Source organism: Gallinula chloropus (genome assembly GCF_964237585.1).
Source record: "Gallinula chloropus genome assembly, chromosome: 4".
Taxonomy (NCBI): Eukaryota; Metazoa; Chordata; class Aves; order Gruiformes; family Rallidae; genus Gallinula; species Gallinula chloropus.
Window position 1 is genome coordinate 82,230,319 of NC_140088.1, and position 27,903 is coordinate 82,258,221.

General features: G+C 70.7%; 5 protein-coding genes across 7 annotated transcripts; 2 read left to right on the forward strand and 3 right to left on the reverse strand.

The window, feature by feature from the left end:
• Window positions 1–166: 166 nt before the first annotated feature.
• On the forward strand, window positions 167–3,061 carry MOGS (mannosyl-oligosaccharide glucosidase; the record flags this gene model as incomplete). The annotated part of the gene is made up of 4 exons (XM_084263076.1): window positions 167–506; window positions 601–824; window positions 950–1,143; window positions 1,239–3,061. 4 exons carry the CDS (start codon window positions 167–169, stop codon window positions 2,956–2,958), a joined length of 2,478 nt encoding a protein of 825 aa, XP_084119202.1. The 3' UTR covers window positions 2,959–3,061.
• Window positions 3,062–3,217: 156 nt separating this feature from the next.
• Window positions 3,218–5,362, reverse strand: WBP1 (WW domain binding protein 1). Its single transcript, XM_084263545.1, has 4 exons — window positions 5,251–5,362; window positions 5,042–5,144; window positions 4,746–4,907; window positions 3,218–4,554 (listed from the first exon to the last, which is right to left on the reverse strand). The coding sequence occupies exons 1-4, from the start codon at window positions 5,317–5,319 to the stop codon at window positions 3,890–3,892; spliced, it is 999 nt and encodes a 332-aa protein (XP_084119671.1). The 5' UTR covers window positions 5,320–5,362; the 3' UTR covers window positions 3,218–3,889.
• Window positions 5,363–6,269: 907 nt separating this feature from the next.
• On the reverse strand, window positions 6,270–8,066 carry INO80B (INO80 complex subunit B). Of its 2 annotated transcripts, none has more exons than XM_084263467.1 (5): window positions 7,981–8,066; window positions 7,640–7,838; window positions 7,345–7,463; window positions 7,008–7,189; window positions 6,270–6,796 (listed from the first exon to the last, which is right to left on the reverse strand). In XM_084263467.1, exons 1-5 carry the CDS (start codon window positions 8,015–8,017, stop codon window positions 6,323–6,325), a joined length of 1,011 nt encoding a protein of 336 aa, XP_084119593.1. In that variant the 5' UTR covers window positions 8,018–8,066; the 3' UTR covers window positions 6,270–6,322. The 2 variants fall into 2 exon arrangements, with proteins under 2 accessions (XP_084119593.1, XP_084119592.1); XM_084263466.1 differs by having other exon boundaries at window positions 7,972–8,055.
• A 3,331-nt stretch (window positions 8,067–11,397) lies between these two features.
• On the forward strand, window positions 11,398–20,268 carry RTKN (rhotekin). Of its 2 annotated transcripts, XM_084263892.1 has the most exons (13): window positions 11,420–11,531; window positions 14,086–14,285; window positions 14,411–14,472; window positions 16,232–16,285; window positions 16,367–16,484; window positions 16,627–16,851; window positions 16,927–17,021; window positions 17,458–17,564; window positions 18,146–18,277; window positions 18,354–18,519; window positions 18,950–19,054; window positions 19,315–19,437; window positions 19,868–19,930. In XM_084263892.1, the coding sequence occupies exons 1-12, from the start codon at window positions 11,427–11,429 to the stop codon at window positions 19,425–19,427; spliced, it is 1,482 nt and encodes a 493-aa protein (XP_084120018.1). In that variant the 5' UTR covers window positions 11,420–11,426; the 3' UTR covers window positions 19,428–19,437; window positions 19,868–19,930. The 2 variants fall into 2 exon arrangements, with proteins under 2 accessions (XP_084120017.1, XP_084120018.1); XM_084263891.1 differs by lacking the exon at window positions 19,315–19,437 and having other exon boundaries at window positions 11,398–11,531; window positions 19,868–20,268.
• Window positions 20,269–20,693: 425 nt separating this feature from the next.
• LOC311190702 (uncharacterized protein) lies at window positions 20,694–27,148 on the reverse strand. The gene is made up of 14 exons (XM_084262710.1): window positions 27,052–27,148; window positions 25,178–25,230; window positions 24,961–25,073; window positions 24,795–24,869; window positions 24,104–24,244; window positions 23,830–23,907; window positions 23,520–23,671; window positions 23,202–23,256; window positions 23,023–23,097; window positions 22,731–22,851; window positions 21,835–22,635; window positions 21,603–21,721; window positions 21,245–21,302; window positions 20,694–21,121 (listed from the first exon to the last, which is right to left on the reverse strand). Exons 1-14 carry the CDS (start codon window positions 27,135–27,137, stop codon window positions 21,021–21,023), a joined length of 2,028 nt encoding a protein of 675 aa, XP_084118836.1. The 5' UTR covers window positions 27,138–27,148; the 3' UTR covers window positions 20,694–21,020.
• Window positions 27,149–27,903: the final 755 nt, after the last annotated feature.

A 27,903-nucleotide genomic window follows, 5' to 3' on the forward strand; every position in this document is an offset into this window, starting at 1 on the left:
CTGAGCCCCGGCTCCGGGTTTGGGAGGGAGGTGGGGGTGGGATGAGGGGTTGGGGGAGTCCGGACCCGCTGTTTCTCCTCCCGCCCGCCGGTGGGCGCTGCCTCCCCTCCCCCTCCCGGCCCCTCTCCGGTCGCCGCCGTGATGACGGAGGCGGCGCGGACGAGCCATGGCGGGTGAACGGCGGCGGCGAGGGGGAGAAGGGCCCCGGGAGCGAAACCGGGAGCGGGGGGCCCGGCGGGAGCGGGAGCAGCAGCGGGGCCCGGCCCGGGGACGGGCGGCGCTGGCGGTGGCTGCGGCGGCGGCGCTGGCGGTGGCGCTGGGCCTGGCGGCGGCTGAATGGAAGCGGTGGAGCGAGGCCTCCCGGCTCGTTACCCCCCACCCCGCTCCCCCGGCCCTCCCCGCCGGCTCCACCGGGCCTCTCGCCTCTCCCCACCGCTTCTGGGGCACCTACCGGCCTCACGTCTACTTCGGGATGAAGACGCGCAGCCCGCGGTCTCTCGTTACCGGTGAGGGGTAACGGCGGGAGCGGGAGGGCAGGCCGGGCCCCGAAGAACCGAGGCTGAGCCCACAACCCCCCCTACCCCCCCGCCGTGTCCCCAGGGCTGATGTGGCTGCAGCAGCGCGAAGGGGGAGGCGGCAGCTTACGCCACACGTGTGAGCAGAGCGACGGGCTGTCGCGATACGGCTGGCTGATGCACGACGGGGAGAAGTTCGGGGTGCAGGAGATTCGCGACGGGGACCTGCTCTTAAAGACCGAGTTCGTTAAGCGGCCGGGGGGGGAACACGGAGGGGACTGGAGCTGGCGCCTCACCGCACGGACCGAGGTGAGGGCGTTGGGGGAGCTGCGTGTGGCGGGAGAAGGGCCAGGGCCGCAGGCATCCCCCCCCCCACCCTCCTTCGCCCGGCTCTTCTTCATGTATCCTCCCCTCATCCTCTTCTTCCTCCGCAGGGTGTGGGTGGCCCAGCCCCCCTCCTCTCCCTCTTCTTCTACATCGCCACAGACGGGCAGGGGACGCTCCAGCCGCACCTGGAGAATGGGACGCGTCTGGCTGCCGTGACGGGGACGGCAGAGGAGCTGGGACACTTCACCCTCACCTTCCTCCGCCCCACGACAGAGAGTGGGGAGGACCCCAAATATGCCAGGTGCCTTGCCACGGTCGCCTCCCCACCCCATCCTCCCCTCCCATCCCTGTCCTCTCTCCCTGCTCCGTCCCCTGACCCCCTCTCCACCTTCACAGCTACAACTACCTGGACGCGGCGAGCCCGGGGCTGCACCTCCTGACCGAGGTGGTGCGGAGCAGCCTGAGCAACCGCTTCGTCTTCGCCCCGCCGGGGCCACCGCGCCGCCGCCGCTTCTTCGGGGTTGATGCTTTTCGGGGACTACCAGGGGCGGCAGGGGAACCCCCCCGCGGGCGTCTGCTGCTTCACCAGGTGACGCTGGAGCTGCCGGGCACGGTGGAGGTGACCTTTGAGTCAGGCAGCGCCTCAGGCCGGCCCGGGCGCCTGTCGGGGCAGTCGCTGTCATCGGCGCTGTCGCAGCACGCGGCCGACTTTGAGCAGCGCTTCGAGGAGACCTTCGGGCTGGAGCGCAAGGGCTTCCCCCCATCGCAGCGCCGCTTCGCCCAGGCCGCCCTCAGCGACATGCTGGGGGGACTGGGCTACTTCCACGGGCAGTCGCTGGTACGGTCCCCGCTGACAGAGCGCCCCATGCCCGGCCCCGAGACCGCCCTCTTCACCGCCGTGCCCTCCCGCTCCTTCTTCCCCCGCGGCTTCCTCTGGGACGAGGGCTTCCACCAGCTGCTGCTGGCGCGCTGGGACCCGGCGCTGAGCCGCGAGGTCATCGCTCACTGGCTCGACCTGATGAACGCCGATGGCTGGATCCCGCGGGAGCAGATCCTGGGCGAGGAGGCGCGGGCCAAAGTGCCCCCTGAATTTGTCCTGCAGCTCAGTGAGACGGCCAACCCCCCCACGCTGCTGCTGGCGCTGCAGCGACTGCTGCCCGACGCCCCCCTGCCCTACCTGCGCCGCCTCTTCCCCCGCCTGTGCGCCTGGTACGACTGGTACAACCAGACGCAGGCCGGGCCCCTGCCCCTCACCTTCCGCTGGCGCGGCCGCGACCCCCGCCCCGAGCGCTTCCTGAACCCCAAGACGTTGGCTTCGGGGCTGGACGACTACCCCCGTGCCTCCCACCCCTCTCCTGAGGAGCGGCACCTGGACCTGCGGTGTTGGATGGCGCTGGCCTCCCGTGTGCTGGCCGAGGTGGCCGAGCGGCTTGGGGAGCCGGCCGAGCGCTACCGGGAGCTGGAGCGGGCGCTGAGCGACAACAGCCTCCTGGACCAGCTGCACTGGGCACCGGAGCTGGGCGCCTTCGCCGACTACGGCAACCACAGCGCGGCCGTGGCGCTGCGCTGGCAGCGGGTGGCACCGCCAGCACCGGGGCGGCCGCCACCGCCCCCGGAGCTGGTGCGGGAGGTGCGGGAAGCCCCACGTCTCCAATACGTGGGTGCCCTGGGCTACGTCAGCCTCTTCCCGCTGCTGCTGCAGCTGCTGCGCCCCAACTCGCCGCGGCTGCCCGCAGTGCTGGACGCCATGCGCAGCGAGCGGCAGCTCTGGACACCGTTTGGGCTGCGCTCCCTGGCCCGCGACAGCCCCTTCTACATGCAGCGCAACACCCAGCACGACCCCCCGTACTGGCGCGGCTCCGTCTGGGTCAACATCAACTACCTGGCGCTGCGGGCGCTGCACGGTTACGCCGGCGCCCACGGGCCGCAGCGGGAGCGGGCGGCCGAACTCTACCGCGAGCTGCGCCGCAACCTCATGGCCAACCTGTACCGGCAGCACGCGGAGAGCGGCTTCCTCTGGGAACACTACAGCGACAGCACCGGCCGCGGCCAGGGCTGCCACCCCTTCGCTGGCTGGTCTGCGCTGGTTGTACTGGTGATGGCTGAGGACTATTAGTGCCACCAGGGTGTGGGCAGCTGTCTGCACAGCTGGCCCTGCCCGAATTTCTCAGGGGCGGGTGGGGGCGTGGAGCCCACCACCCCCAAAAATAAACCTCCACCACCGCAGCCCCTCGCTGCCTGTGTTGGGGTGTTGGGGGTGGGAGTTGGGTGGAAGGTGTCCCAGCAACGTCCTGCTGCAGTGTGTGGGGGGTGCCCACTCCCTCCCCTGCATTGGGGGCCCCCACTGAGCCCCAGTGCCCTCCAGTAGGCGTGGCCGTACTTCACATCTCTTTAATGGTGAGAGAACGCTACGTGAACTGCCCGGCTCCTGGTGGAGGTGGCCCCCTCCCCACCCCCACCCCTGCCCCGGGCAGCGGCACCGGCAGCGTGGGGGAGGTGGGGGGGGGACAACACCCAAACGGGGCAGGTGTGGGGCCCTGGTGGCTGCGGTCCCTGGAAGCAGTTTGGGGTGGGGCAGTGGGGCAGGGGTGGGGACGGACTCCGGCAGGAGCGCACCAGGAGCAGGGGGGGCTGTGCCACACGGGGTACCGGGCACGATGGAGGGCAAGGGGAGGGGGTCAGTCAGGGCGAGTGGCCCCCGGGGGCTCCAAGGCGAAAGAGTCCAGACCCCGGGGACGCCACCCTAAGCCCCCATTAGCGTGGGGTGAGGGGTAGGGGGCTGTATCCAGGTTGCAGGGCAGCACCGGGAGAGGAGGGCAGCCCCTGCCACAGCGCTCTCCCTCCCGTTCCGCCCACACTGGGCGCCCTCTGAGCAGGGGGGGTCACACCCACCGCACCCCCATGGCTGCTCCAAGGCGGGGGGACGTGGAGCAGGCCGGGTGGGAGCAACTGCCTGCCCCGGGTCCAGGCAAGGGGTTAGGCAGCAGGAAGGGGCCAGGCAGGCGAGCAGGCAGCGGGCAGGGCAGGGCCCAGCTGGCACCACGGGCTCAGATGGGCAGGGCAGGCGAGCCGGGCCCCTCGCTGCCCCCCTGGCCCGGCAGCCCGCAGCAGGGTGGGGGTGCAGGGCTGGCTTTGCCCAGGAGGTGGGTGCCTTCACCCTCCCCCTCTTCCTCCTCCTGGCAGCGCCCCACCTCGATGCCCGAGTCCCCCGTCAGGCGTCGGTGCCGGAAATGCTCGCCGCCGCCGCCGCTGCATTCCTCCTCCTGGGCTGTGCCGCCCTCCTCCTCCTCGCCCTCCTCGATGTCAGAGCAGGGGTGGCAGTCAGCCTCGAAGAAGTCCACGGTGGAGGAGAAGAGGGCGTGTTTGTGTGGGGCCCCACGGGCCGGCGCCTCCTCTGCGGGCAGCTCCCAGCTGGCGCCGGTCCCGGTGCTGCTGGTGCCACCCTCCTCGCTGGGCGTGCTGGCCCGGCTGCGCTCCGTCTCATCCGTCACCTGCACCGAGAGCGAGGTGCTGCTGGGGGACGTGGCGCAGCTCGACTCGCAGGAGCAGCTGGTGTAGTTCTCCGAGCTGGGTGAGAGGGTGAGGCTGCTGGAGCCCAGGCGGCTGCGGGTCCCGCTCAGCTGGGCCAGGATGGCGCTGTAGGGCGGCGGCGGCGTGCTGGGGCGGTGGGCCACCTCCTCGTAGGCGGGCAGCTTGAAGGAAGCCAGCATCCCTGCGGGGCAAGGAGGAGGGACAGAGGTCAGGGTGTTGCCACTGAGCCCCGTTCCCAGAGGGGCTGGATCTGGAGTGTGCAGGTGGGCATGGGCAGAGCTGGGGGGGGGAGGGCCAGGGGTCTGGGAGAGCTCCTGGGGTCTCGCAGGGAGGGAAGAAACACACAGGACAGGGCAGGGCCCCCTCACTCACTGAGGTCCATCATGGAGGTGGGGTAGTTGCAGGCACCATGGTAGGCGATGAGGTTGATCTCCCGCTGCCGCTGCTGCTGCTGCAGGCGCAGCTTGGCCCGGCGGTGCCGGTAGGCGCAGCAGCAGCTGAAGAGGATGAGGATGGTCCAGAGGAGCCAGAACCCTGCGGGGAGCAGAGCCAGGTCACCCTCCCCCCTCGAACCCCCCCTTTCCCCGAGGGGGCTGCAGCGCCCGATCCCCCGGAGCCCCCAGTCCTCCCGGGTCCCCCTCCCCTCCCCCCCCCCCCCCCGCACTCACACCACAGCTCGTAGTAGTAGGTGCAGCAGCCGGTCTCCCCGCAGCAGTGCCCCGTCTCGCACACGTAGGGCTGGTTGTTCACCCCCGGGCAGTACTCCCGGGCCTGCGGGCACAGCCACACCGTCACCCCGGCCCCCGCGGCCGCCCCAGCCCGCCGGCAGCGGGGCCTACCGGGCCCCGGCCGCCCGCTCCCTCCCGGGCCGCCGTACCTGCTGGTGCTGCCGGCCCAGCAGCGCGGCCCAGGCCCCCTCGGCGCCACCGCTCCCGGGCCGCTCCATGGCGCCGCCTACAGCCCGCCGCGGCCCCGCGCCGGCTCCGCCCTCTCGGCCGCCCCGGCCCCGACCCCGGCCCCCGCCGCCCGCAGCGGCAGCCGCTGCCCCGCCACCGCCGTCCCCATCGCGACCGCCCGGCCCTCCGCCGCCGCCCGGGCCGCAGCCTCCGCCGCCGCCATCGCGCCCGGGCCAAAACTCCCGCCCCTCGCCGCCGCCGCCGGCCAATCGGCCGCCGCCTCGCCGCCGCCGGCCAATCGGCGCCGCCGCCGCCGCCCTGCCCCCGCCAATCGGATGCCGTCTGCCTGCACCTCACGCCCAACAACAGAGACAAAGAGACCGAGCCCCGCCCCCGCTAGGATTGGCGGCCGCTGCCACCAACCCGAAGCAGAGCCCCGCCCCTCTAGCCGTGACTGACGGAGGCGCCGGCCAATGGCGGCCCCGACCCGCGCGGCCTCGCCCGACAGACGAGAGCGGCCGCCCCTGGCTGGCGGGGGCCCGCCCCCGAGGCGGGCGCTGGGGTGAGCCCGGCCAACGCGCGGCGCAGGCACGATCTGGGCTGCGGTTGGCGGAGGGGCCAACCAATCCGCGGCGCCGGTCTCTGGCCGGACAGCCAATGCGCGCCCTGACACGGCTCTTCCCTGTGTCCCGCCCCAGGACGGGGGCGGGACGTACCAAACCCTTCCCGGGGGGGGGGGGGGGGGGGGGGGAGGTGTTGGAGTGTCTCATTGCTCTCTCCGTGGGGGGGAAGGGGGTGTGTGGCGGGGGTGGGGGTGCCCGGCCATTCCCCGTCCCGTTCCGTCAGACCCACACACGCTCCTTCGCCATCAGCCTTTAATGAGATCCGCGGCACCGGGCCCTGGCACCACCGCGGGACCCGCCCCGGCACCACCCCTCCCCAAACCCACCCGCCCACCCCCCCAAAAACCGCCCCCGAGACCCCCCCCCCCCCAATCCCCATCAGTCCCCTCTGTCCATGGCGCAGGGGCTGGGACCCCAACCCAGCCCCAGCCTACGCCGCGGCCTCCTGCAGCTGGAGGTTCTGGAGGTTCCGGCGGTAACAGGCCAGGCTGCAGAGCGGCAGCCCGGTGCGGGAGCAGGAGTAGCGCTTGTGGTTGGAGCAGCCGGCGACGCCGCAGAGGACGGGCTGGGGCAGGGCGGGCGCCTGGGTGGGCAGCAGGGGCAGGGCCATGCCCACCGGGAAGGAGACGGTGATGCGGTCGATGGCGTTGCAGTAGTGGACGACGGGGCAAGGCGCCTGCTTGGCCTTGCGCTCCCGCAGGGTCTTCACCTTGGCCTTGTTGGTCTTGGTCAGGCGCTCGATGGTCTGGTTCTTGTTCTCCTCGGCTTTCTTGGCCGCCTGCAGGCGCCGCTTGCGGGCCCGCTCCTCCCGCTTCACCAGCATCTCCTCTGTCAGCTCCTTCGCCTTGTAGCCCATGGGCAGCTCAAGCAGCGGCTGGCTCTGCTGCTTGTGCAGCAGGGCTTTCTGTAGGGGCGCAGGGGAGCACCGTCAGGACCCTGGACATGGTCTCCTCAGCCTCTGAGGGCTGTGGCCTGGGACCCTCGACAGTTTCGGGGTTCCCACCTCACTTGAGCGGGCAGCGGAGCCAGCCTGGACCCATGGCTGACAGCCACGGTGGGCCGGGCTGCCCCAGGTGGCTCTGTGAGCCCTCCCTCCCGCCACAGCCCCCCCTCACCTGTCGGGCTGTCAGCAGGGACTCGTCCACCTCCTTTTTGAGCTCCCCATTGTCATCCAGCTCACCCTTCTCCAGGGCATCGAGCCAGCGTTCTTCCTCCTCTTCTTCCTCCTCACGGGCAGGAAAGCAACTCTCTGAGTCCAGGTCTGGCAGGGGCGAGGGGTCCAGGTTGCTGTCCTCATCTGGGCCAAGCAGCAGAGAGGAGGGAGAGTTATCAGGGGTGCAGGGGAGCGACGTGGGGTCAGGCAACAGGACCTGTCCCTGTCCCCTCTGCAGGGCTCTGGGCTCTTGGAGCCCCCCACCCCTGCACATCGATGTCACTGCCCCCAAGGCTCACCCAGCCAGGCCCGGTACTGCTCAATGGGCACCCCTTCTGTGGGCTCCTCCTCCTCATCCACCACCATCAGTGGGGAAGGTGAGCGTGGCGCCTCGGGGACCACCGTGAAAGTCGGGACACTGTGAAGAGAGGGAGAGAGAGAGACCGTGGCCACCCAAGAGCCCAGGATAGTGCCAACCAAGGTGTGGGGGAGCCTGTCCCGGCCCCAGAGAGGCCAGGATGTGGAGCTACATGCCCAACCAAGGACCGTGGTGCCTGTGGGGTGGGGGAAGGGACCAGCCGGGCCGCCCCTCACCTCTTGGTGCCCAGAATTTGCCCCCCTAGCTTGATCTTGAGCTTGAGCTGGGGCTTGCGCAGGCCGGCGGTGGGCTCAGGGGCTGGGGGGGGCGGCAGCCCGGTCGCCTCGTGGTGGTGCTTCTTCTTGTGCTTCTTCTTGTGCTTCTTGTGCTTCTTCTTGTGGGAACCGTGCCCGCCGCCCGCCTCGGCCTCCTCCCCTGCGGGGCAACGCAGCCATCAGTCTGGCCCGGGGACCCGCCACCGGGCCCGGCCGCGCCGACGAACAACCCGCGGGGCCACAGCTGCGAGTCCCGGGCGGCCCCGATCCCCGGCCCGGCCCGGCCTTCTCACCGTTCTCACCGCTTTCCATCCTGCCGCGCCGCCAGGCCTTGCTCATCCGGCGCTACCGGGGGGCCGGTGTCGGGCCGAGCGGGGGAACAGATTCCGGACGGACCCACTTCCGCCCGGCTCTGCGGAACGTCCGCCAGGATAGTAGTAGTGGCGGTGGTGCCGCCGCCGCCATCTTTGAAGTGGGCAAGAGGGAACGACGCCCGGGTGGAAACAGCAGCCGAAGCTTTTTCGGCCCGCCCTCGCCGGTTCCGGGAGGGGCGGTGCGTGTGACGGATGGGGACGGGGGAGGGGGGACGGGGGGGGGACGGGGACACGGGGGGTGTCCGCGCAGGCACGCGGACCCGCCTTCCCGCTCGACGCGGCGGCTCCTCCCGCCACGGCCGTTGCAGCACGTGCAGCCGCGGCACGCGGGCGCCCCGATGAGCACGTGCGCGCACACACCCCGCGCGCAAACACAAACACACCCCTACACACACCACACACACCCCCCACCCCCCCCCTTCCATCCACCCCCCTCAACCCCCCCTTCCCCGGCCCCGCAGCTGCCCGCGCTGACTCGGGGCATTGTCCCGACGTGCCAGGAGCCGCCCGGTACCGGCCCCGGTGACGCCGAGGCTGCCGCCGGTTCCCCCGGCACTCCTGCCAGTGCCTCGGCCGGCGGCGGCCCGAGGCAGCCCGGTGTGTGTCCGTCCCTCCCCCGTACATCCCGCCCCATGCCAGGAGGAGCGTGCCCCGAGGGAGCGCCAACCCGGCAGGAGCCCGGCACCGCCACCGCCACCGGTACCGGCAGCACCATGTTCTGCCGCAACGAGCGGAGCCGGGTGACCGTGGCCCGCGGCTCGGCGCTGGAGATGGAGATCCGCCGCGGCCGCTGCCGGCTCAGCGCGCTGCTTGGCCCCGCGCAGGTAGGGCCCCGGCCAAAGGCAGGGCGCCGGCGGCCGCTCCCCGCCGCCCTCGTCTCGCCCGTCCCGCCGGCGGCACCGGCTGCCACCGGCCCGGCCGGGATTTCCCGCCGCGCCGGCCGCCTCTCGCTGCGCAGAGCGGGGAGCGCCCGCGCCCTCGGCATGGCCGCCCTCGCCGACGGCAACGTGCCAGCCCGCCGCGGCGCGACGGCGGCCACGACACGCCCCGGCTCCCGATGCCGCCGGGGGGAGGCCCCAGCTGGGACCCCGGGGCCGGGGACTGGCAGGGTGCCGGGGCGGGGGCCGCGGTGGGAGCCCCGGAGGGCTGGGGTGCCCCGGGTGGGGCCCCACCGTCGTGGGGGCGGCAGGACGGGGTGGGGGGGGGGGAGGTGGGGGCACGCGGGGCTGTGGGAACGAGACCCTTGACCCCGCCAGGCATGAGGCACGGGGGGGGGGGGCCGACGCTGCGGTCTGGGGGGTCCCGGGGCACTCTGGGGGTCTCAGGGCATTGTGGAGGGGTCCCGGGGCACTCTGGGGGGTCCCAGTGTGCTCGGGGGTGGGGGGTGTTCCGGTGCTCTTTGAGGGTCCCAGTGCACTTGTGGGGGTCCCAGGGCACTCTGGGCGTCCCAGGGTATTGGGGGGGTTCCTGGAGCACTCTGGGGGTCCCAGGGCATTGTGGAGGGGTCCCAGTGCACTCTGGGGGTCCCAGGGTATTGGGGGGGTTCCTGGAGCACTCTGGGGGTCCCAGGGCATTGTGGAGGGGTCCCAGTGCACTCTGGGGGTCCCAGGGTATTGGGGGGGTTCCTGGAGCACTCTGGGGGTCCCAGGGCATTGTGGAGGGGTCCCAGTGCACTCTGGGGGTCCCAGGGTATTGGGGGGGTTCCTGGAGCACTCTGGGGGTCCCAGGGCATTGTGGAGGGGTCCCAGTGCACTCTGGGGGTCCCAGGGTATTGGGGGGGTTCCTGGAGCACTCTGGGGGTCCCAGGGCATTGTGGAGGGGTCCCAGTGCACTCTGGGGGTCCCAGGGTATTGGGGGGGTTCCTGGAGCACTCTGGGGGTCCCAGGGCATTGTGGAGGGGTCCCAGTGCACTCTGGGGGTCCCAGGGTATTGGGGGGGTTCCTGGAGCACTCTGGGGGTCCCAGGGCATTGTGGAGGGGTCCCAGGGCAATCTGGGGGACCCAGTGCGACCGGGGGTGTGTGTTCCTGTGCGCTTTGAGGGTCCCAGTGCACTGAAGGAGGGGTCCCAGGGCATTGTGGAGGGGTCCCAGGGCACTGTGGGGGACCCAGTGCGCTTGGGGGGGGTGGGGGTGTTCCGGTGCGCTTTGAGGGTCCGAGTGCACTTGTGGGGGTCCCGGGGCACTCTGGGGGTCCCAGGCTATTAGGGGAGGGGTCTGGGTGCACTCTGGGGATCCCGGGGCATTGCGGGGGAGTCCCGGGTACACTTGTGGGGCTCCCAGTGCACTTGTGAGGGTCCCGGGGCACTCTGGGGGTCCCAGAGCACTCTGTGGGGAGTTCCAGTTCACCCAGTACCAGCTTCCCACGGTGGCGGAGGGGTCCCGCTGCGTACGGGCGAGGCGGGGGGGTGGGGTGGGGGGGGGTGTCCTGGCACGCGGGGGGGGTTCCCCGGTGCACTCGGGGGGGGGGTCCCCGTGCACACGGAGGGGGGTTCACAGTTCCCCCCTCCCCGTACCGTCTGCACAGACACGCACATGGTGTGGGGGGGGGAAGTCTCGGTGCACACGTGGGGGTCCCGGTGCACCGGGGGTGAGGGGCCGCGAAGTCTCCGCTAGGGGGCGCGCTGCCGCCCGGTATCCCGGAGCCGCCGGTGCCGCCGTGGTGGGGGCGGGCGGCGGGGCGGCCCCTGTAAGCGGAGCCGGCGGAGGAATGGCCGGGGAAAGGCGGGGAAGGGGGGCGGGGGGGGGGAGAAGAAGGCGGGGAGGGGGCGGGCGGTCACCGCCTTCCTGTGCGCGGCGGAGCGGCGGAGCGGCGGAAGGTACCGGGAGGGAGGGAGGGAGGGGGGGGGTCGTGCTGCTGTACACACCGGGGCCGCTAGGGGGCGGCGACCGGGACCGGAGTGGGGGGGGGGGAGGGGGGGGGGTACGGGTTGCACCCCCTCCCCAGCACCCCCTCCCCTGCACCCCGTGTCCCGTCCATGCACCTCTCGCTCCCCGCCGTGTCCCCCACACCCCTTATCCCATCCCCCCCCCCCGTCCCCTTTCCCATCCCCCCCCCCCCCACCCGCCCCCGCTGCCCTTTCCCGCACAGTGTCCGGTTGTTCGGCGGGAGGGGGCGGCCGGTACTCGATTGGGGGGGGTAATGGGTGGGTGAGGGAAGCCGGTACCCGGTGTGGGGGGGGTGGGGTGCGATGAAAGGGCCCTTTTCTCTCCGCAGCCTTTTGGGGGGGGCGTGCGGGGAGGGGGGGGAAAAAGGAGAGAAAGACTCGACTGCTGACGGCGCTGGATGCAGCGGGGTCCACGGGTGGGGATCCGGGGTGGATGCGGGAGAACCCCTCCACCCCCCCCAGCCCCCCCCGAATAACCGGGGGGGTCCCGATGGAGGTCGCGGGGAAGGGGCAACGCCTGCAGATGCAGGAGAAGCTGCGGATCCTGGAGGATCTCAACATGCTCTATATCCGGCAGATCGCCATTAGCCTCCAGGTATGGACTGGGGGAGGGGTAGGGGGGGGGGCACACTACACCCCCCACCCCCCACCCCCTTCCCCAGGGACACCCGGGTCTCCCGGATTCCAGGCTCCCCAGGGGGTCCCGGGAAGGTGGAGACTGCTCCCCACTGATCCTCTCCTTGGTGGGGAGCAACCTCGCCCCCTATCCCACCGGGGGTGTCCCTGAGACCACCGTCCTGGGGGGGTGATGGTGGTGGTGGTGGTGTGAGTTCCCGTTTGCTGCCGCACCCCCCCCCGCACACACAACCTCCCCCCTTGTTCACTGCTTGAGGTTATTTATAGCAGGCGGTGACGTCACTGCGGCTCCATGGGCAGGGGGCCCGGGGGGGGGGATGTTGTGCAGGCAGCACGGGGGGTGCAGGCAGCAGCCGGTACCGGAATGGAGCCGCAACCGGTACCGGCAGTGAGTTGGGGGAATGGGGCTGGAAGGGGGGGGACTGGGGGTGCTTGGCATGTCTAGGGGGTTGCGTGGCTAATCCGTGGGGTGCATGATGATGTATCCGTGGGGCGCATGATGATGTATCCGTGGGGTGCATGATGATGTATCCGTGGAGCACATGATGTATCCGTGGGGTGTATGATATATCCGTGGGGTTTATCTGTGGGGATACGTGGTGTCCGTGTCCCCCCCCCGCTCCCGGGTACATGATGTATTCGTGGGGCTCGGGGCTTATCCGTGGGGTGTGTGTGGTTCCCCTGTGGGGTACATGGTATATCCACGGGGCGCGTGGTTTATCTGTGGGGTGCCTGACACGGGGTTTATCTGTGGGGTGCGTGGGTGTGTGGTTTATCTGTGAGGTGCGTGGTTTATCCGTGGGGTGCGTGGCACAGCTGTGGGGTGTGTGGTTTAGCCATGGGGTGCGCGATTCCCCCCTGGGGTAGATGATGTATGCGTGGGGTGCATGGCACATCCATATGGGGTATGTGCTGTCTCTGTGGGGGGCAAAACTCCCCTGTGGGCTACTGGGGGGACTGGGGACCATTTTGGGGTGGTGGGATGGGGTCCTGCAGGTGGCCGTGGGGTGCCCAAGGAGGGAGACCCTGAGGAGCGGGTAACTGTGCGACCCTGAGGGGTGCAGGCTGGCTGTGGTGAAGGCTGGTTTGGGGACAAGGGGGTGACAGAGGCGACCACCATTGCGAGTGGGGCTGGTGCCCCCTCCCCTCATTGCTCAGGGCTGAGTGCTGAGCAAGGGGTGCACGGCTGGGACTCCCCCTATGTGTGGGTGGCTGGGATGCCCTCAGGGATGCATAGCCAGGACCCTCCCCATCCAATGCGTGTAGCTTAGCCCCCCCCAATACATCTGCACCCCACCATGTGTAGGTGAGTGGGATGCCCCCCAAACCAGCGTGTGCAGCCAGGAACCCCATGTTTGGCTGGCTGGGATACCCCAGGGGGGGTGTATAGTTGGGACCGCCCCCCCCATGCATGCCCAGCTGGGTGGCTGCCCCCCATCTGTGTCTCAGGTTGGGGGAGGGGGGGGCAGCCCTGCTGAGTGGGAGGCTAGAGGGGGGACCCTCAGGTTGGGAGAGGGGGCAGCCCTGCTGGGTGGGAGGCTTGGGGGGGGGTACCCCCAGGTTGTGCATTTGGGGAGGGGGGGTATCCACCGTCTGTGTCTCAGGTTGGGGGGCGGGGGGGCAGCCCTGCTGGGTGGGAGGCTTGAGGGGGGACCCTCAGGTTGCGGGAGGGGGCAGCCCTGCTGGGTGGGAGGCTTGATGGGGGACCCTCAGGTTGGGAGAGGGGGCAGCCGTGCTGGGTGAGAGGCTTGGGTGGGGTACCCCAGGCTGGGGAGAGGGCAGCCCCTCTGGGTGGGAAGCTTGAGGGGGGGTGCCTCAGGTTGGGGTAGTGGGCAGCCCTGCTGGGTGGGAGGCTTGGGGTGGGGGGGTACCCCCAGGTTGTGCATTTGGGGAGGGGGGGTATCCACCGTCTGTGTCTCAGGTTGGGGGGGGGGGGGGCAGCCCTGCTGGGTGGGAGGCTTGATGGGGGACCCTCAGGTTGGGAGAGGGGGCAGCCCTGCTGGGTGGGAGGCTAGAGGGGGGTCCCTCAGGTTGGGGGAGGGGGCAGCCCTGCTGGGTGGGAGGCTAGAGGGGGGGTCCCTCAGTTTGGGGGAGGGGGCAGCCCCGCTGGGTGGGAGGCTTGAGGGGGGGGTCCCTCAGGTTGGGAGAGGGGGCAGCCCCGCTGGGTGGGAGGCTTGAGGGGGGGGTCCCTCAGGTTGGGGGAGGGGGCAGCCCCGCTGGGTGGGAGGCTTGAGGGGGCGTCCCTCAGGTTGGGGGAGGGGGCACCTGCTGGATGGGAGGCTTGGGTTGGGTACCCCAGGTTGTGCATTTGGGGAGGGGGGGTATCCACCGTCTGTGTCTCAGGTTGGGGGGGGGGGGGGGGGGCAGCCCTGCTGGGTGGGGGGGGACAGCTGTGCTGGGTGGGAGGCTAGAGGGGGGGGGGGGGGTACCCCCAGGTTGTGCATTTGGTGTGGGGGGGGTATCAGGTAGAGACACCACCCCCCCCCCCTTCTCCCTTCCTCCCCGGTACCCAGGATACGGAGATCCAGCGGAAGATGGAGCGCGAGCTGCGGATGCGGGACGGCGCGTGCAAGCTGCTGGCCGCGTGCAGCCGGCGCGAGCAGGCGCTCGAGGCCGCCAAGAGCCTCCAGCTGTGCAGCCGGCGGGTCCTGGCCTACATGGCCGAGCTGCAGCGCCGCAACGAGGCCGAGCTGCTGCGGCGCGCGGCGCGGCGGTGAGGGGGGGGGAGGGAGGGAGGGAGGGAGGGAGGGACACCCCCCCCCCCGCCCCCACCCAGCACCTCCAGCGTCCCCTTGATACACATAGAGAGACGCTTCCCCCCCCTCTCCCGCCCTGCAGACCCTCGGATGCCGGCCCTGCGGATGAGCGGCTGCCCTGCCGAGGCACCGTCTGCGTCTCAGGTTGGGAGAGGGGGGGGTTTGGGGGGGGGAATACCCCCAGGTTGTGTGTTTGGGGTGGGGGGGTGTCCACCGTCTGTGTCTCAGGTTGGCGGGGGGGGCAGTCCCGCTGGGTGGGAGGCTTGAGGGGGGTCCCTCAGGTTGGGAGCGGGGGCAGCTCCACTGGGTGGGAGGCTTGAGGGGGGGATACCTCCAGGTTGTGCATTTGGGGTGGGGGGTATCCACTGTCTGTGTCTCAGGTTGGGAGAAGGGGGGGGTTGGGGGGGGAATACCCCCAGGTTGTGTGTTTGGGGTGGGGGGTATCCACTGTCTGTGTCTCAGGTTGGGGGGGGGCAGCCCTGCTGGGTGGGAGGCTTGGGGGGGGTCCCTCAGGTTGGGAGAGGGGGTAACTCTACTGGGTGGGAGGCTTGAGGGAGGGATACCTCCAGGTTGTGCATTTGGGGTGGGGGGGGTACCCCCAGGTTGTGTGTTTGGGGTGGGGGGGTATCCACTGTCTGTGTTTCAGGTTGGGGGGGGGCAGCCCCGCTGGGTGGGAGGCTTTGGGGGGGGTACCCTCAGGTTGTGCATTTGGGGTGGGGGGTACCCACCATCTGTGTCTCAGGTTGGGAGGGGGGGCAGGAGGCTTGGGGGGAGGGTACTCCCAGGTTGTGCATTTGGGGTGGGGGGGTATCCACTGTGAATCTCAGGTTGGGAGGGCGGGGGGTAGCTCTGCTGGGTGGGAGGCTTGGGGGGTACCCCCAGGTTGTGTGTTTGGGGTGGGGGGGTATCCACTGTCTGTGTCTCAGGTTGGGAGAGGGGGCAGCCCTGCTGGGTGGGAGGCTTGAGGGTGGGGGTCCCTCAGGTTGGGAGAGGGGTGCAGCCTTGCTGGGTGGGAGGCTTGAGGTGGGTCCCTCAGGTTGGAAGCGGGGGCAGCTCCACTGGGTGGGAGGCTTGAGGGGGGGATACTTCCAGGTTGTGCATTTGGGGTGGGGGGGTATCCACTGTCTGCGTCTCAGGTTGGGAGGGGGGGTTTGGGGGGGAATACCCCCAGGTTGTGTGTTTGGGGTGGGGGGGTATCCACTGTCTGTGTTTCAGGTTGGGAGGGGGGCAGTCCCACTGGGTGGGAGACTTGAGGGCGGGGGTCCCTCAGGTTGGGAGAGGGGGCAGCCCTGCTGGGTGGGAGGCTTGAGGGGGGGGTACCCTCAGGTTGTGCATTTGGGGTGAGGGGTACCCACCGTCTGTGTCTCAGTTTGGGAGGGGGGGCAATCTGTGCATCCCCAGGGGAGGGTACCCCCATTCTCTGCATCCCTGGGGTGGTGGGGAGTGTGTCTCCCCAATCGATGCATCCCCGGGGGGGGGGGGGTTGTTCTCTCTATCTGTGCATCCCTGGGGGGAGGGTACCCCCAGCTTCTGCATCCCTGGGGGGAGGGTACCCCCAATCTCTGCATCCCTGGCAGAGGGTTCTCCCCAATCTGTGCATCCCCTGATCTGTGAATCCTCCGCGGGGGGAAGGAATCCTCCAGTCTGTTCATCCTCCCAGGGGGGCTCCCCTGATCTCTACATCCTCCTGGGGGGATCGCCCCAATCTGTGCATCCTCAGGAGGGGCTTTCCCCCTGCCCCAACCCATGCATCCTCCTGCGGGCAGGGCCCCCCCAACCCCCCCAGCCTCATCATCCTCTCGGGGGTCCTGAGGTGCAGGCAGCCAGCAAGGGGGCCCTCGAGTGTCCCTTCCAGGGGAGCTCAGTCCCCCTCAACCCCCCCCCCATCTCCCACCTCCCCCAGACCTGCGTATCCCGCTGATGTGGAAGGACACAGAGTACTTCAGGAACAAGGGAGGTGAGTGAGGGGTGCAGGGGGGCGGTACCCTCTCCCCCTCCCCGCTCTGACCCCCACCCCCCCTGCCCTCTTCCCCCGCAGAGCTGCACCGCTGCGCTGTCTTCTGCCTGCTGCAGCTCGGGGCTGAGATCTACGACACCCCCATGGTGCTGGTGGACCGGACCCTCACTGACATCTGCTTCGAGAGCGCCGTCCTCTTGTGAGCAGGGGGGACCCCTGCTCCCCCCTCCTGCTCCCCCACCCCTCCCTGCCCCTCCCCCCCCCATCCCTGGCTGCGGGGTCCTACGGAGGGGGTCACCTTGCTCATCCTGTGCCCCCCTTTTCTGCCCTTCACCCCTCAGCTCGGAGGCTGGGCCAGACTTTGAGCTGAAAGTGGAGCTGTACAGTGCCGGGCTGTCGGAGGGGGCGGCGCAGGGCAGCACCCCCAGGAAGCTGGCCACCCGCCTCAGCACCTCCCTGGGACGGTCCTCGGGCAAGCGGGTGCGCGCCGCCATGGACGGGGGGCCCGGCAGCCCCCCAGGCAACGGGGGCACCGGCCCCCTGCTGCTGCCAGCCCCCAGCGTGCCGTGAGTACCCAACCACCCCCCCCCCCATCCCCCTATGTGTGTCCGGGTCCCCCCCCTCACCCACTGTCCCCCCAGGGGCCCCAAGTTCCACTTGCTGGCACACGCCGTCCTCTCCCTGGCTGAGGTGCAGGATGGTTTCCGCACCCACGACCTCTCCATCGCCAGCAGCGGTGAGCCAGCGGCACGGTGCGACGTGGCACGGCGTGGGCGATGGGCAGGGGGCCTGGCAGGGTGGGGAAAGAGGGGTCTGGGGGATGGCAGGGCAGTGGGCAGGTGGGGCTGGGGTCCTGGTGTGCTGGGGAGAGCACCTTGGGGAGGTGGGGGAGGAGAAGGGGATGGGGTCCTGGGGGGCTGCAGGTCGATCTGGGGGGCTTGATGGGGTGGGGACAAAGGGGCTGGGGGCCTGGCTGGTTCAGGGCGGAGACAAGGCTGGGGTCCCAGCAAGGTGGGGTGAGGAGAGACATGGCCAGGGGTCCCAGCTTGTTTGGATGGGAGAGGGGTCTGGGGGTCCCCTGGGGGAGGAGGTGGGTCTGGGTTCCCAGCGGAGCGGCGAGAGGGTGTGTGCTGGTGGGGGTCCATGCCTGGACCAGAGTTTGACCCCCCCAGAGGAGAGCTCCTTCTGGCTGCCCCTCTACGGCAGCATGTGCTGCCGCCTGGCTGCCCAGCCCCGCTGCATGGCTACCCCGGTGAGGAGCGGCTTCCTCCGGCTGCAGGTGGGTGGCTTGGGGGGGGGCAGGGGGGTGGGATAGGGGTGGGGGATGGGGATGGGAATGGGGTTGGGGATGGGATGGGAATGGGAATGGGAATGGGAATGGGAATGGAGATGGGATGGGGATGGGAATGGGTTGGGGATGGGGATGGAGATGGGATGGGGATGGAGATGGGTTGGGGATGGGGATGGAGATGGGATGGGGATGGAGATGGGATGGGGATTGGAATGGAGATGGGATGGGGATTGGAATGGAGATGGGATGGGGATTGGGTCGAGGGTGGGGATGGGGATGGAGATGGGGGTAGAGATGGGGATGGGACAGGATGGGGATGGGACGGGATGGAGATGGGGCAGGGATGGAACGAGGACAGTGATGGGGATGTGGGCAGGTGGTGGCACGAGCCTGTGAAGTCTCTGCAGTCCCTGCCAGTGGGCTGTGGCAGGGATAGGGACTGGGAGATCCCTGTGCTGGGAGGGGGCTGCTTCCACCCGCTGCACCAGGCAGGGGCTGGTGTGCGGTGGGGCTGGTGAGGATGCCAGGAGGTTGGGGCAGCACAGTGACGGCACCGGCTCCACATGCAGCAGCCGGGTGCCGAGGCACAGAGTGGGACCCGCCTGTACTGCGTCCTGCGCGGCACCGACCTCCTCTGCTACCACGACCCCGGCGAGGCCGAGGCCGGGCTGGAGCCGGCTCTCACCATTGCTGTCAACAAGGTACGGCCAGGGCAGGGGTGAGTGGGGGGCTGAGGGGGGCTGTGGGCGCTGCGGGCTCTCAGGGTTGCTGCCGCAGGAGACGCGCATCCGTGCCACGGAGCGGGAGGGGCGCGGGCAGCCCCACGGCATGGCCGTCACCAACCGTTTCGGCGGCGAGGAGGTGACGCACACGCTGTTGGCCGAGAGCCGGGCCGAGGCGCAGCGATGGATGGAGGCCTTCTGGCAGCACTTCTATGACATGAGTGAGTGAGGGTGCTGCGGCGGGACCCCCCATCCCAGCAGGACCCCACATCCCAGCAGGACCCCCCATCCCAGTGGGAACCCCATCCCAGCGGGAACCCCATCCCTGTGGAACCCCTATCCTGGCAGTGCTGCCCCCTCCTGGTGGGACCTCTCCTAGCAAGACCCCCATCCTGGTAGTGCTGACCCCTGTCCCAGCTGAGCCCCTCGTCTAGGCAGGATCCTGATCCCAGGTAGACCCCCCACATCTTGGTGGGAAGTCCCTTCCCAGCCCTGCTGAACACGCTTCCAGCACTGCTGACCCCGTTACCATCCCTCTGCCCACCATCCTGGTGGTGCTGACCCCCCCTATCCCGCTGAACCCCCCGCCATCCCGCTGAACCCCCCATCCCACTGCCCACCATCCTGGTGGTGCTGAACCCGTGCCCACAGGCCAGTGGAAGCAGTGCTGTGACGAGCTGATGAAGATCGAGGTGCCGCCGCCGCGCCGCCCGCCCGCCATGCTGCCGCGGCAGGGCTCACTCTACCACGAGATGGGTGAGTGAGGGCCAGGGGGTTGGGGAGGGGGGGGGGCCCTGCCTCTGTCTCCCTCTCTGCTCTCCGCTAACCTGCCTCTGGGCAGCCCTTTCCTCGCCGCCTTGGCACCCCTTAATGCCACTGTTCTCTTCACTGCATCTTGTCCCCTCTCTGTCCCCCCATTCCTTTCTGTTCCCCCCCTGCCTTTCTCTGCCCTCCCCCTGTCTCTGTCCCTGTCCCTTCCATCTCTCTCTGTCCCTCCCCACCTCCGGCGGCTCCAGCCCTGCCCGGCCCGGCCGTGCCCCCCTCCGCCTGCGAAGGGCTCCTGCTGCAGGATAACGCCGTCGCGGAGGAGATCCGGGCGCTGCTCTCCTCCTATTACAGCGACCGGTGACGCTGGCGCGGTGAGCCCGCTGTGCCACGGCCCGCGGCGTCCCGGGGGGCAGCCGTGGGGTGGCTCGGCCATGGGGCATGCATGGCATGGCCACGGCACACGGAATGGCCACGGCACTCAGCCCGGTGGCCCCCTGCTCCGGTGTGGGTCCCAGCCACGGCACATGCCCTGGCCACAGCGCACATCTGAGAGCTGCTGCAGCCATGGCAGACGTCCCGCTGCCCCACGGCTCCGGGCCACGTGCTGGCTGCCGTAGCCACGGGATGTGTCCCGCTCGCCCTGGCTCCTGGGCATTGTCCCAGCTGGGGACACGTCCCCACTCCTTGGCCACCGAGCACATACCGGGTGTCGCACCGCCGGTACCGGCAGGTCCCATCTGCCCCATCCCAGCAGGGCAGGAGGGGTGAGGGGTCTTGCTGACCCCCTGCTCTTCCCCACAGCTATTGATCCAGCCGACGACATCGAGGCGGTGACGGACATCCTGACGCGGCGGGCGGGGGGCCGGGCGCCAGGGACCCCGCCCTGGCTCTCCCTCTTTGAGGGGAGCCCCTCACGCGGCCCCCCCTCTGGCCGGGCAGGCAGCCCCAGCCCCCCTCCTGCCCGCCACCCCTGGGGCCGCCCCCGCACCCTCTCCCTCGACGCCAAGCTCAGCACCCTGAAGGGGCGGGGGTCCCGGCGGGCAGCCCCCCGACAACGCCCCTCACCCCCCAGCTCCAGCCCCTCCAGCAGTGGCAGCAGCAGCCCAGCCACTGAGCATGACCCCCCTGGTCCTCTCCAGTCCCAGGTGTGAGCCTAGGGACCCTCACAGGAGGGGACACAGGACCCTTGGGGTAGCCATGGAGGGGTGACACTGTAGGGGGTCCTAACCCAAGGGGGTTGGGGGGGGTGGGACCCAGCTTCTGTTCTTGGGGAGAAACTGGAATTTCTGCCACCCTGCGCTGGGGGTGGGGGCCAGGGTGGGCTCAGGGCTGACCCCCGCCAAAGAGGGTAGGGGGGCTGTTCCCCGTCAGGGTGGGTGCTCAGGGCAAACCCCCATGTACAAGGGGTGCGGGTCTAACCCGGGGGGGGGTGTGCAGGGACCCCACCCCCCAGCTCTGCTTTCCCTCACCTCTAACCCAATGCCACTCCACCCCCCCTCATCTGCCACCCTTCCTGGGGGGGCAGGGCAGCACCCCCCAGCAAGGACCAGCCCTGCCCCCCCCCCCCAGGGCCGGGGACCCAAAGCTGCCACCTCATTAATATGCATTAAAATTTATTTAACAGCCGCTGTGTCTGATTGGGGGGAGCAGGGGGGTGTGTGTGTGTCTGGGTGGGCCTCTCGCTGCTGGGGGTCTGTGTGTGTGTCCCCCCCGCCCTGTGCCACCACCGGGAACCTCCAAAGCTGCTTGTGGGGTGCAAATGGGGGAGGGGGGGGGGGGGCTGGCTGCAGCCATGAGCCCCGGGGCTGGGGGTGAGTGTGGGGGGGGCTGTGCTGGAGTGGGGGACCGTGGAAGGGTCTGCAGAGTGCAAGGCAGGGTGCCCGTGGCAGGGGGACAGGACGGGCAGCCAAGATGCCATATGGGTGCCCCCACCCCGTCCCCTCACCCCAAGGGGCTACACGGCGTGGGGGGAGCGGTCCTCGTCCTCCGCAGTGGGGCTGGTACCCCCGGGCAGCTGCTGGTGGGGGGCATCCCGGGCCAGCAGCAAGGCGAAGCCTGGGCAGAGAGAAAGGGTTGGGATCTGAGCCCAGAGGGGCTACCACGGCTGGGGGGGCAGGTACCAGGAAGGGGGGGGGTACCAGTATGGGGTGGGTGGGTGGGTGGGTGGTGGGGGAGTACCTGGCGTGGCTTTGTGCAGAGGCTGTGGTGGGAGGATGGCAGCGCCGGGCTCATCCCCCTGCAAGACTGAACACTGAGGGGGCCCTGCAACCCCTGACACCCCCTGCCCCAGAGGACCCCCCACCAGCCCATTTGCCTGGCCCTGTCCATGCCCCTCCCACGGGACACACAGCCCCTTTCCCAGCCCCGTCCTACCCTCCCCTTGTCCCCTTCTTCCCTGTCCCCTCAACCTCAGACTCCAGTCCCCCGCCCCCAGCCCCATCCTGAACACCCCAAGTCTTCTCCCCAAGCCATCCACGGACCCAGACCCAAACCCACCCCCTTTCCCCATCCCCAGCACCCCAGCCTAGTGCCGCACCTGTCCCAGGTGGGGGTCCTGCTCCCAGGGGTCTGGCCAGCCCCCCTGCTTGTGGTCCTCGATGCCATTGTGTCCCAAGTCGCTCTGGGCTGGCTCCTGCCCAGGCTGCCCCACTGGCCCTATGGGTAGAGGGGCAGGCTGAGACCCCCTGCCAGCCCAGGCGGGGGGCCTGGGGTCTGGGACCCTCCTCAGACCCACGTTGTGGAGGCAGGGGGGGGTCCCAACCACCCACCTGGCTGTGGTTCCCAGGCTGCCGGGCAGGGCAGGGCCGGATCCTGTGTCAGGCTTGGGGGGCTGGGGCTGCGTGGGGGGGTCCTGGCCCGGGGCATCTGGGCAGGTGCCAGCCCGGGCTGGGGGGAGCTTCCCCCTAAGTTTGGGACCCCCTCACCCAGCCCCACCAGTGGTCCTGAAGACCCCCATGCTGGGGGGCTGGGGAGGGGGGAGGTGTCCGGTGGGGGCCCGTCCTCAGCTGGGGGAGGGCTGGGGGGAGGCAGCACCGCAGCCTCCTCGGTGCCCGGGGGGAGCTGCCGGGGGGGGCTGCTGGGGGCACTCAGCCCAGGAGTGCTTGGGGAGGGCAGGGGCTCTGCCCCACAAGTGCTGTTGGGGGACCCCGACCCGGGGGGTCCAGGGGGGCATCCTGCCCTGGGGGAACTTGGAGGGGGGAGGAGTGGCTCTGGCTCAGACATGGAGGGAAGGGGCCCTACCCCTTGCCCTGCCAAGCCAGGGGACCCCCAGGTGGTACGGGGGGGCGGGGGAGATGTCCCTATGGGGCCAGCCAGAGGGGGGCTCCCTATACCCACGGGGCTGGGGGTGCTCCCCGTGCCAGCACAGCTCCCCATCCCAATGGAGCTGGTAGCAGGGGGGGTCCCTGTCCCCGCGGGACCGGTGGGGGTTGGAGGCTGGGGCCGGGGGGGCGCAGCCCCGAACGGCCCATGGTGGAGGGGTCCGGGCACAGGTGGGGTGTCCGGCCGGCGGAAGATGAAGGCCGATTCGGTCAGGCTGCGCTGGTACCGCAGGAACGGCCGGCGGGCACCTGGGGGACAGGGTGGGGGGTCAGCAGCAGCCACCCGGGGGGGGTGGCTCCCAGGCATCATGTGTCCCCCCCCCACCACTTGCGGGGGCACTTACCGGGCCTGATGCCGAGGGGGCTTGCGGGCGGCGGGGTGCTGGACGTGGACCCCGACCGCTCCCGCTGCCGGAAGAAATCCCGGGGGTTCTGCGAGCGCTGGGAGACCAGGGCGGCCGCCTCCTGCCAGCAGCCAGGCGTGTCAGCGGCCGTGCGTGTCAGCAGTCACGCGTGTCCGCGCCCACGTGGCACCAGCAGTCCCGCACGGCGCGATGGGGCACCACAGGGGTGTGACAGGGGAGTGGCGGGGTGCAGCGGGGGCACGCGGGCCCCCCCCCTCCCCGCCTCACTCACAGCCGCTTTCTCGATGGACTCGCTGCGCCGGCTGCGGTCCCGCATGGCCTCCTCATGCTCCCGCTGCTGCTGCTCCTGCAGGGAGGGAGTGTGATGGGCAGCCCTGTGATGAGGTGAACCCCCCACCACCACCACCCCCAGCGGCTGCAGGGCCCCCAAACCCATCCAACCCCACTCACCCATCGTGCCTTCTCCTTCCTCCGCTCCTCGGCCTCCAGCCGTGCCTGCTCCTTCCTGCGAGGGGGCAGCGTCAGGGGGGTGTGGGGGAACAGCCATGGGGCTCAGAGACACGTGGGATGGGGGTAAATGGGGATGGGGATGGTGGCGGGATGCAGGATCCACTGTGGGTGTCTGTAGTGAGCCCCCCATCAGGCTGGGGGCACTGGGGGGTGCAGTGGGTAAGGGTCCCCCCCCATGGGGCTGGGAGCACTGTGGGGTGTGGGGTCCTCCCATGGGCGCCACAGGGCTGGTCTCGTGCTCCCCCCCGCGCCCCTCACCGCTGCGCCTCGATCATCCTCTCCTTCTCCATGCAGCGGAGCTCCCGCTCGGCTGCCTCACGCTTCTCCTCCTCCATGCGCTCCCGCTCCCAGCGCCGACGCTCCTCCAGCGCCCGGCGCCGTTCCTCCTCCTTGCGCTGCTCCTCCTCGCGCTGCGTTGCACCGCGCTCAGCACCGCGACCCCCGGCGTGGGGCTCGGCGCCAGCACCCCCACCGCCAGGCTTAGCACCGGCACTCCCACAGGGAGGATGAGGGGGGCCATCAGGGATGCAGACAGTGCCCCCTTCCCCCAGTGCGCTCCCCAGCTCACCTCAGCCTGGGCCCAGAAGGAATCCCGCTTGGTCCGGCGGATCTCCAGCGCCGGGTTGGTCTTGCGGTAGTTGGTGCCCTGCCGGCACCCAGATGGGGTCTCAGGACAGAACCCCCAGGCCACCCTCCCCTCCTCAGCCAGGAACCCCCTGGGAGGGCACGGGGAAGGGTGGTCGAGAGCCCTGTTGCTCCGCTGGGTGCTGTGACAGTTGATGTTCATCCCCACAGGCACGGCCTCCTCCAGCTTGGGACCCCCCCCTCCCCTCCCCACTCACCACCAGCTCCTGGGCATCCGATGGGGGCATCCTCCTGGCACGGGTGGGGGCAGCAGCGGGGGCCAGCTGTGCCAGCACCCGGCTCAGCCCCTCCTGCGTCACCTCCTCGGCACGGCGGGCGCTCAGCACCACGCTGGCCTCCTGCCGCCGAGACGGGACGGCGTCATTCCCCCCCACAAGCACCCACAGCCCCCCCCCCTCCTCCCGTCCCACTGTGTCCCCCCCTCCCCCCGGGAAAGATTCTCAGCCTCCCTAGGGAATCCTGGCGCCATTCCCTCACATGCTCCAGATGTGGAGCCGCATCCAGATGTGGGTGCCAGATCCAGATGTGAAGCCGGATCCAGATATAGGACCCAGCCGGGTCTCTGGGGGGCTGGGACATGGGGGCAGAGGCCAGGGCAGGAGGCGGGGTGGGGGCAGCAGGATGCGGCTGCATTGGGGGGGCGGGGGTGGGGGGACAGGGAGCCCAACCACAACCCCAGATCGTCGGCCAAGGCTGGGAACTGGGAACGGCGGCGTCTGAGTCAGCAGCGCCAGGAATGCACCCGGCGCAGCAAGCAAAGGTCGGGGCTGGCTGGGACGGGGGCGGGGGGGGGGGACACGACAACATGACATAGCAGGGGGCACGGGACCCAGACCCCAACCACGGCCACCCCAGCCCCCCCAAAGGTCCCGTGCACCCTAAACTCACCCTAAAGAAGGCTCGGATGGTGGGCAGATGCCCGGCACACGCCTCTCGTTGGGGCTCCGGTGTCCTCTCCCCAACCTGGCACCGGCACACGCTGTTGAGACCCCCGTGCCATGTCCCCCAAGGAGGGGAAGGATGCTCAGAGCCCCCCCTCGAGCCCCACACTCACCCAGTTTATGAGGACAATGCGGTGAGCGCCGGTGCCGGGGTCCTGGACACGGCACAGCCCGTACATGATGCTGGTGGTGGAGAATTTCCCGGCCAGCTCATCGGGACCCCCGGCTGTGCATGGAGGGGGGAAGGGTGGATGGGGGGTATGTGTGTGTGCCAGGGGACACCAACCCCCCCACCCAACACCTCCCCCTTCAGCGTGGCTGCCATATTACCTCCAGAGTCCAGGAGCTTGAGATCATTGTGCTTGTCATAGGCAAAGATGGCCCTGGGGGATAGAGGGGGAGGGGGTCAGAGGTGGGGGGTACAGCCGAGCAGCGCGGGCAGCTGACCTTGTCCCCATGAAGTCACCGGTGGCACACGTCACAGGCACCCAGCCATGCCCAGCTGCGGCAGGCAGTGACCAACCCACTCTGGGCAATGCCAGCTGGCCACAGCTGCTCTCCCAAGGGGACAGAGCTGGGAGCTGCCCCAGGGGAACCAGGGGGTGGGACGTGGGGAGGCAACCGCAGGACCTGCTGGCTCAAGGGCACCCCCTCTGTGCCCCCCCACTGTGACCCCCATGCCGCCTGCCCGTGCTGAATTCATGGAAGTGCCGCCGGCAGCATCCGCCCCCGGGACAATGGGGCGGCGGGAAGCGCCGCAGCAGCACAGCACACCCCCCCCCCAGCCCCCCGGGCTGCCCCCAACCCAGCCCCTCAACAGCCGGCTGGCACCGCACGGCCTAACCGGCACCCCCACCACCGGCCGCACAGATCCCGACCCTTGAGAGGAGCATCCCTGGACCCCAGCCCCGAGGCTGGGGGGCCGTGGGCCGTGGGGCTGGGGACCCCTGCCTGGCGGCAGCCCTGCCGAGGCATTCCCTACCGGCCCTGCGGCCTCTTTGTCTCCGCATGGCTCCGATTACACGCGCATGTGGCGGCACGCTGCGCTCCACGCCGTGCGCGACACGGCGCGGCTCGGGGAGCACACGTGCGGCGTGGCACGGCACGGCGTGGCTCGGCAGGGCTCGGCAGGGCACGGCACGGCGTGCCGGGGCTTGGCACAGCTTGGCAGGGCTTATCAGAGCGCAGCGTGGCACCGCATGCCATGGCACACCACGGCGTGGCACGGCACAGCGAGGGCACGCAGGCGTCAGGCCTGGCCGGCCGCAGGGATGGGCGCTGGATGGAGCCAGCCTGGCCAAGCCCTGGCAGCGTGGTGTGCCAGCTCAGGGGCAGAGGGCAGCGCCCAGGCAAGCGGAGGCCGTGCGGCCCAGCCGAGCGTGCCACAGCCAGGCTGCGAGGCGAGGGGCCGGTGCCAGCGTGGGTGCAGCTGTTGCCCCCACCCCACCATCGTTTCCCACCCCGGCTGTGCCAGGATGTCAGCCAGGTGGGCGCTGCCACAGCCAGCCCAGGGCACAGTGTGGGGTTTTAGGGGGCAGCCGGCTCCAGCCCCCCGCCCGCAGCACCGGCCCGGGACAGGCGCCCAGCCCCGGTGTGGCCGGAGAGTCCCGGTGCCCGGGCAGGTTTTAGGCCCCTGCTCCCCCCGCGGGGAAGGGCGGGGTGACGCGGGGCAGGGCACCCTAAACGCCCCGGCGGGCACCCCTGCCGCTACCAAGCCCCTCTACCCGGGACCTGCCGCAGGAGCTGATGTCTGGGCTCGGCCGCCCCCTCTCGCCCCCGGTGCAGCTCCCGGTGCGGCGCCCCCGCCGGCGGCGGCGCCGCTCCCAGCCCGGCGGCAGCGGGACCGGGCGGGGCGGGGTGGGACCGGCCGCCCGGTTCCCAGCACGGCTCGGCGGGCGGCGATCGGCCCCGGAACCACGGGGCCGTCCCGGCACCCCCCCCCCGCCTCCCCGCGTCTCCGACGGGACCCCGGTGCGTCCCGGACCGGACACCGGTGCGTCCCGGACCGCCCCGGTCCCGGTGTCCGGCGCGTCGTGTCCTCCTCCCGCCCCCTCTCCGCCCGCGCCCGTCCTGCCCGTGCCCGTTCCCGGTACTAGTCGACAGCACTGCTGCCCCTGCCCGGTGTCCGAGCCCGGTGCCGGTGCCCGCTCCCGGTGCCGGTGCCCCGCTCTCCCTGCCGGCGCCGGTGTCGCCCCCAGCCTCACCAGTTAGTTCCAGCCCGGGGGTTGCCCACGTCCTCCTTGGCCGCCAGCAGCGCCAGCCGGTGCCGCTCCAACCCGGGGGCCGCCATCCCGCGCCCGCCGTCCCGCACCCCGCGGCCCCTGCGCGCGCCCCGCCCCCGCCCCGCCGCCCACGGGCGGGACCGGGCGGCACCGGGCGGGGCGCGGGGCGGTGGCGGCGCCAGCCGGGCGGCGCGGGGGGCGCGGGGCTCTGCCGGGGCCGGGGGGTCGGGGGCCGTGGGGGCTGCGACCGGGACACCCGGGACGGGACGCGGGTCCCGCGGCGGGACGGGGGTGCTGAGCGGAGGGTCCCGCACTGGGCAGGAGGTCCCACACCGAGGTGTGGGTGCTGAGCCGGGGTCCCGCTCTGGGAAGGGGGTGCCGTGCACATGGTGGGTCCCGCACCGGGCCAGGGGTGCTGTGCAGGTCCCCGGGGAACAGGACGTAGGCCCGCAGGCGGGGTACGATGCCGGGCCACAGGAGCAGGGCCGTGCGGGCAGGGCCGTGCGGGCAAGCCAGGGTCGTTCCCTTATTTGGTCACCACGAGCTCCAAATCCCAAAATCCCAGGGAGGGAAAACATTCCTCGTGGCTGGAAAAGGCGACCTGGGGGACGATGGGGGTGTCCGGGCCCCCACCCCCCACCCCAAGCCCAGAATTCCAGTCCCTCCCAGGCAGGGGCACCCATCACCTGTGGCCACCAACCCACCGCGGCCACAAGCCCACCGTGACCACCAGCCATGTGAGCCCCTCGCCCACTGCGGCCCCCGCTACCCGGGGAGCCCGGGGAGCGGCTGTTACCGGGGGGCGCGGTGGGGAGGGGGGACCCCCTGGACTCG

Excerpts from the sequence above, each read along its gene's own strand:
- INO80B (XM_084263466.1), bottom strand. The coding sequence starts at position 8,017 with ATGAGCAAGGCCTGGCGGCGCGGCAGGATGGAAAGCGGTGAGAACG. Across the intron at positions 7,839-7,971 it reads GATGGAAAGCGGTGAGAACG|GGGAGGAGGCCGAGGCGGGC; the intron begins GTGAGAAGGCCG and ends GTTGCCCCGCAG. Across the intron at positions 6,797-7,007 it reads CCCTGCTGACAGCCCGACAG|AAAGCCCTGCTGCACAAGCA; the intron begins GTGAGGGGGGGC and ends GCGCCCCTACAG.
- LOC311190702 (XM_084262710.1), bottom strand. The coding sequence starts at position 27,137 with ATGGCGGCCCCCGGGTTGGAGCGGCACCGGCTGGCGCTGCTGGCGGCC. Across the intron at positions 25,231-27,051 it reads CCCCGGGCTGGAACTAACTG|GGCCATCTTTGCCTATGACA; the intron begins GTGAGGCTGGGG and ends TCTATCCCCCAG. Across the intron at positions 21,122-21,244 it reads TCTGCACAAAGCCACGCCAG|GCTTCGCCTTGCTGCTGGCC; the intron begins GTACTCCCCCAC and ends CTCTCTGCCCAG.
- RTKN (XM_084263891.1), top strand. The coding sequence starts at position 11,427 with ATGGAGGTCGCGGGGAAGGGGCAACGCCTGCAGATGCAGGAGAAGCTG. Across the intron at positions 17,022-17,457 it reads CCTCTCCATCGCCAGCAGCG|AGGAGAGCTCCTTCTGGCTG; the intron begins GTGAGCCAGCGG and ends TGACCCCCCCAG. Across the intron at positions 19,055-19,867 it reads CTCACTCTACCACGAGATGG|CTATTGATCCAGCCGACGAC; the intron begins GTGAGTGAGGGC and ends TCTTCCCCACAG.
- WBP1 (XM_084263545.1), bottom strand. The coding sequence starts at position 5,319 with ATGGAGCGGCCCGGGAGCGGTGGCGCCGAGGGGGCCTGGGCCGCGCTG. Across the intron at positions 5,145-5,250 it reads TGGGCCGGCAGCACCAGCAG|GCCCGGGAGTACTGCCCGGG; the intron begins GTACGGCGGCCC and ends CTGTGCCCGCAG. Across the intron at positions 4,555-4,745 it reads CACCTCCATGATGGACCTCA|GGATGCTGGCTTCCTTCAAG; the intron begins GTGAGTGAGGGG and ends CTTGCCCCGCAG.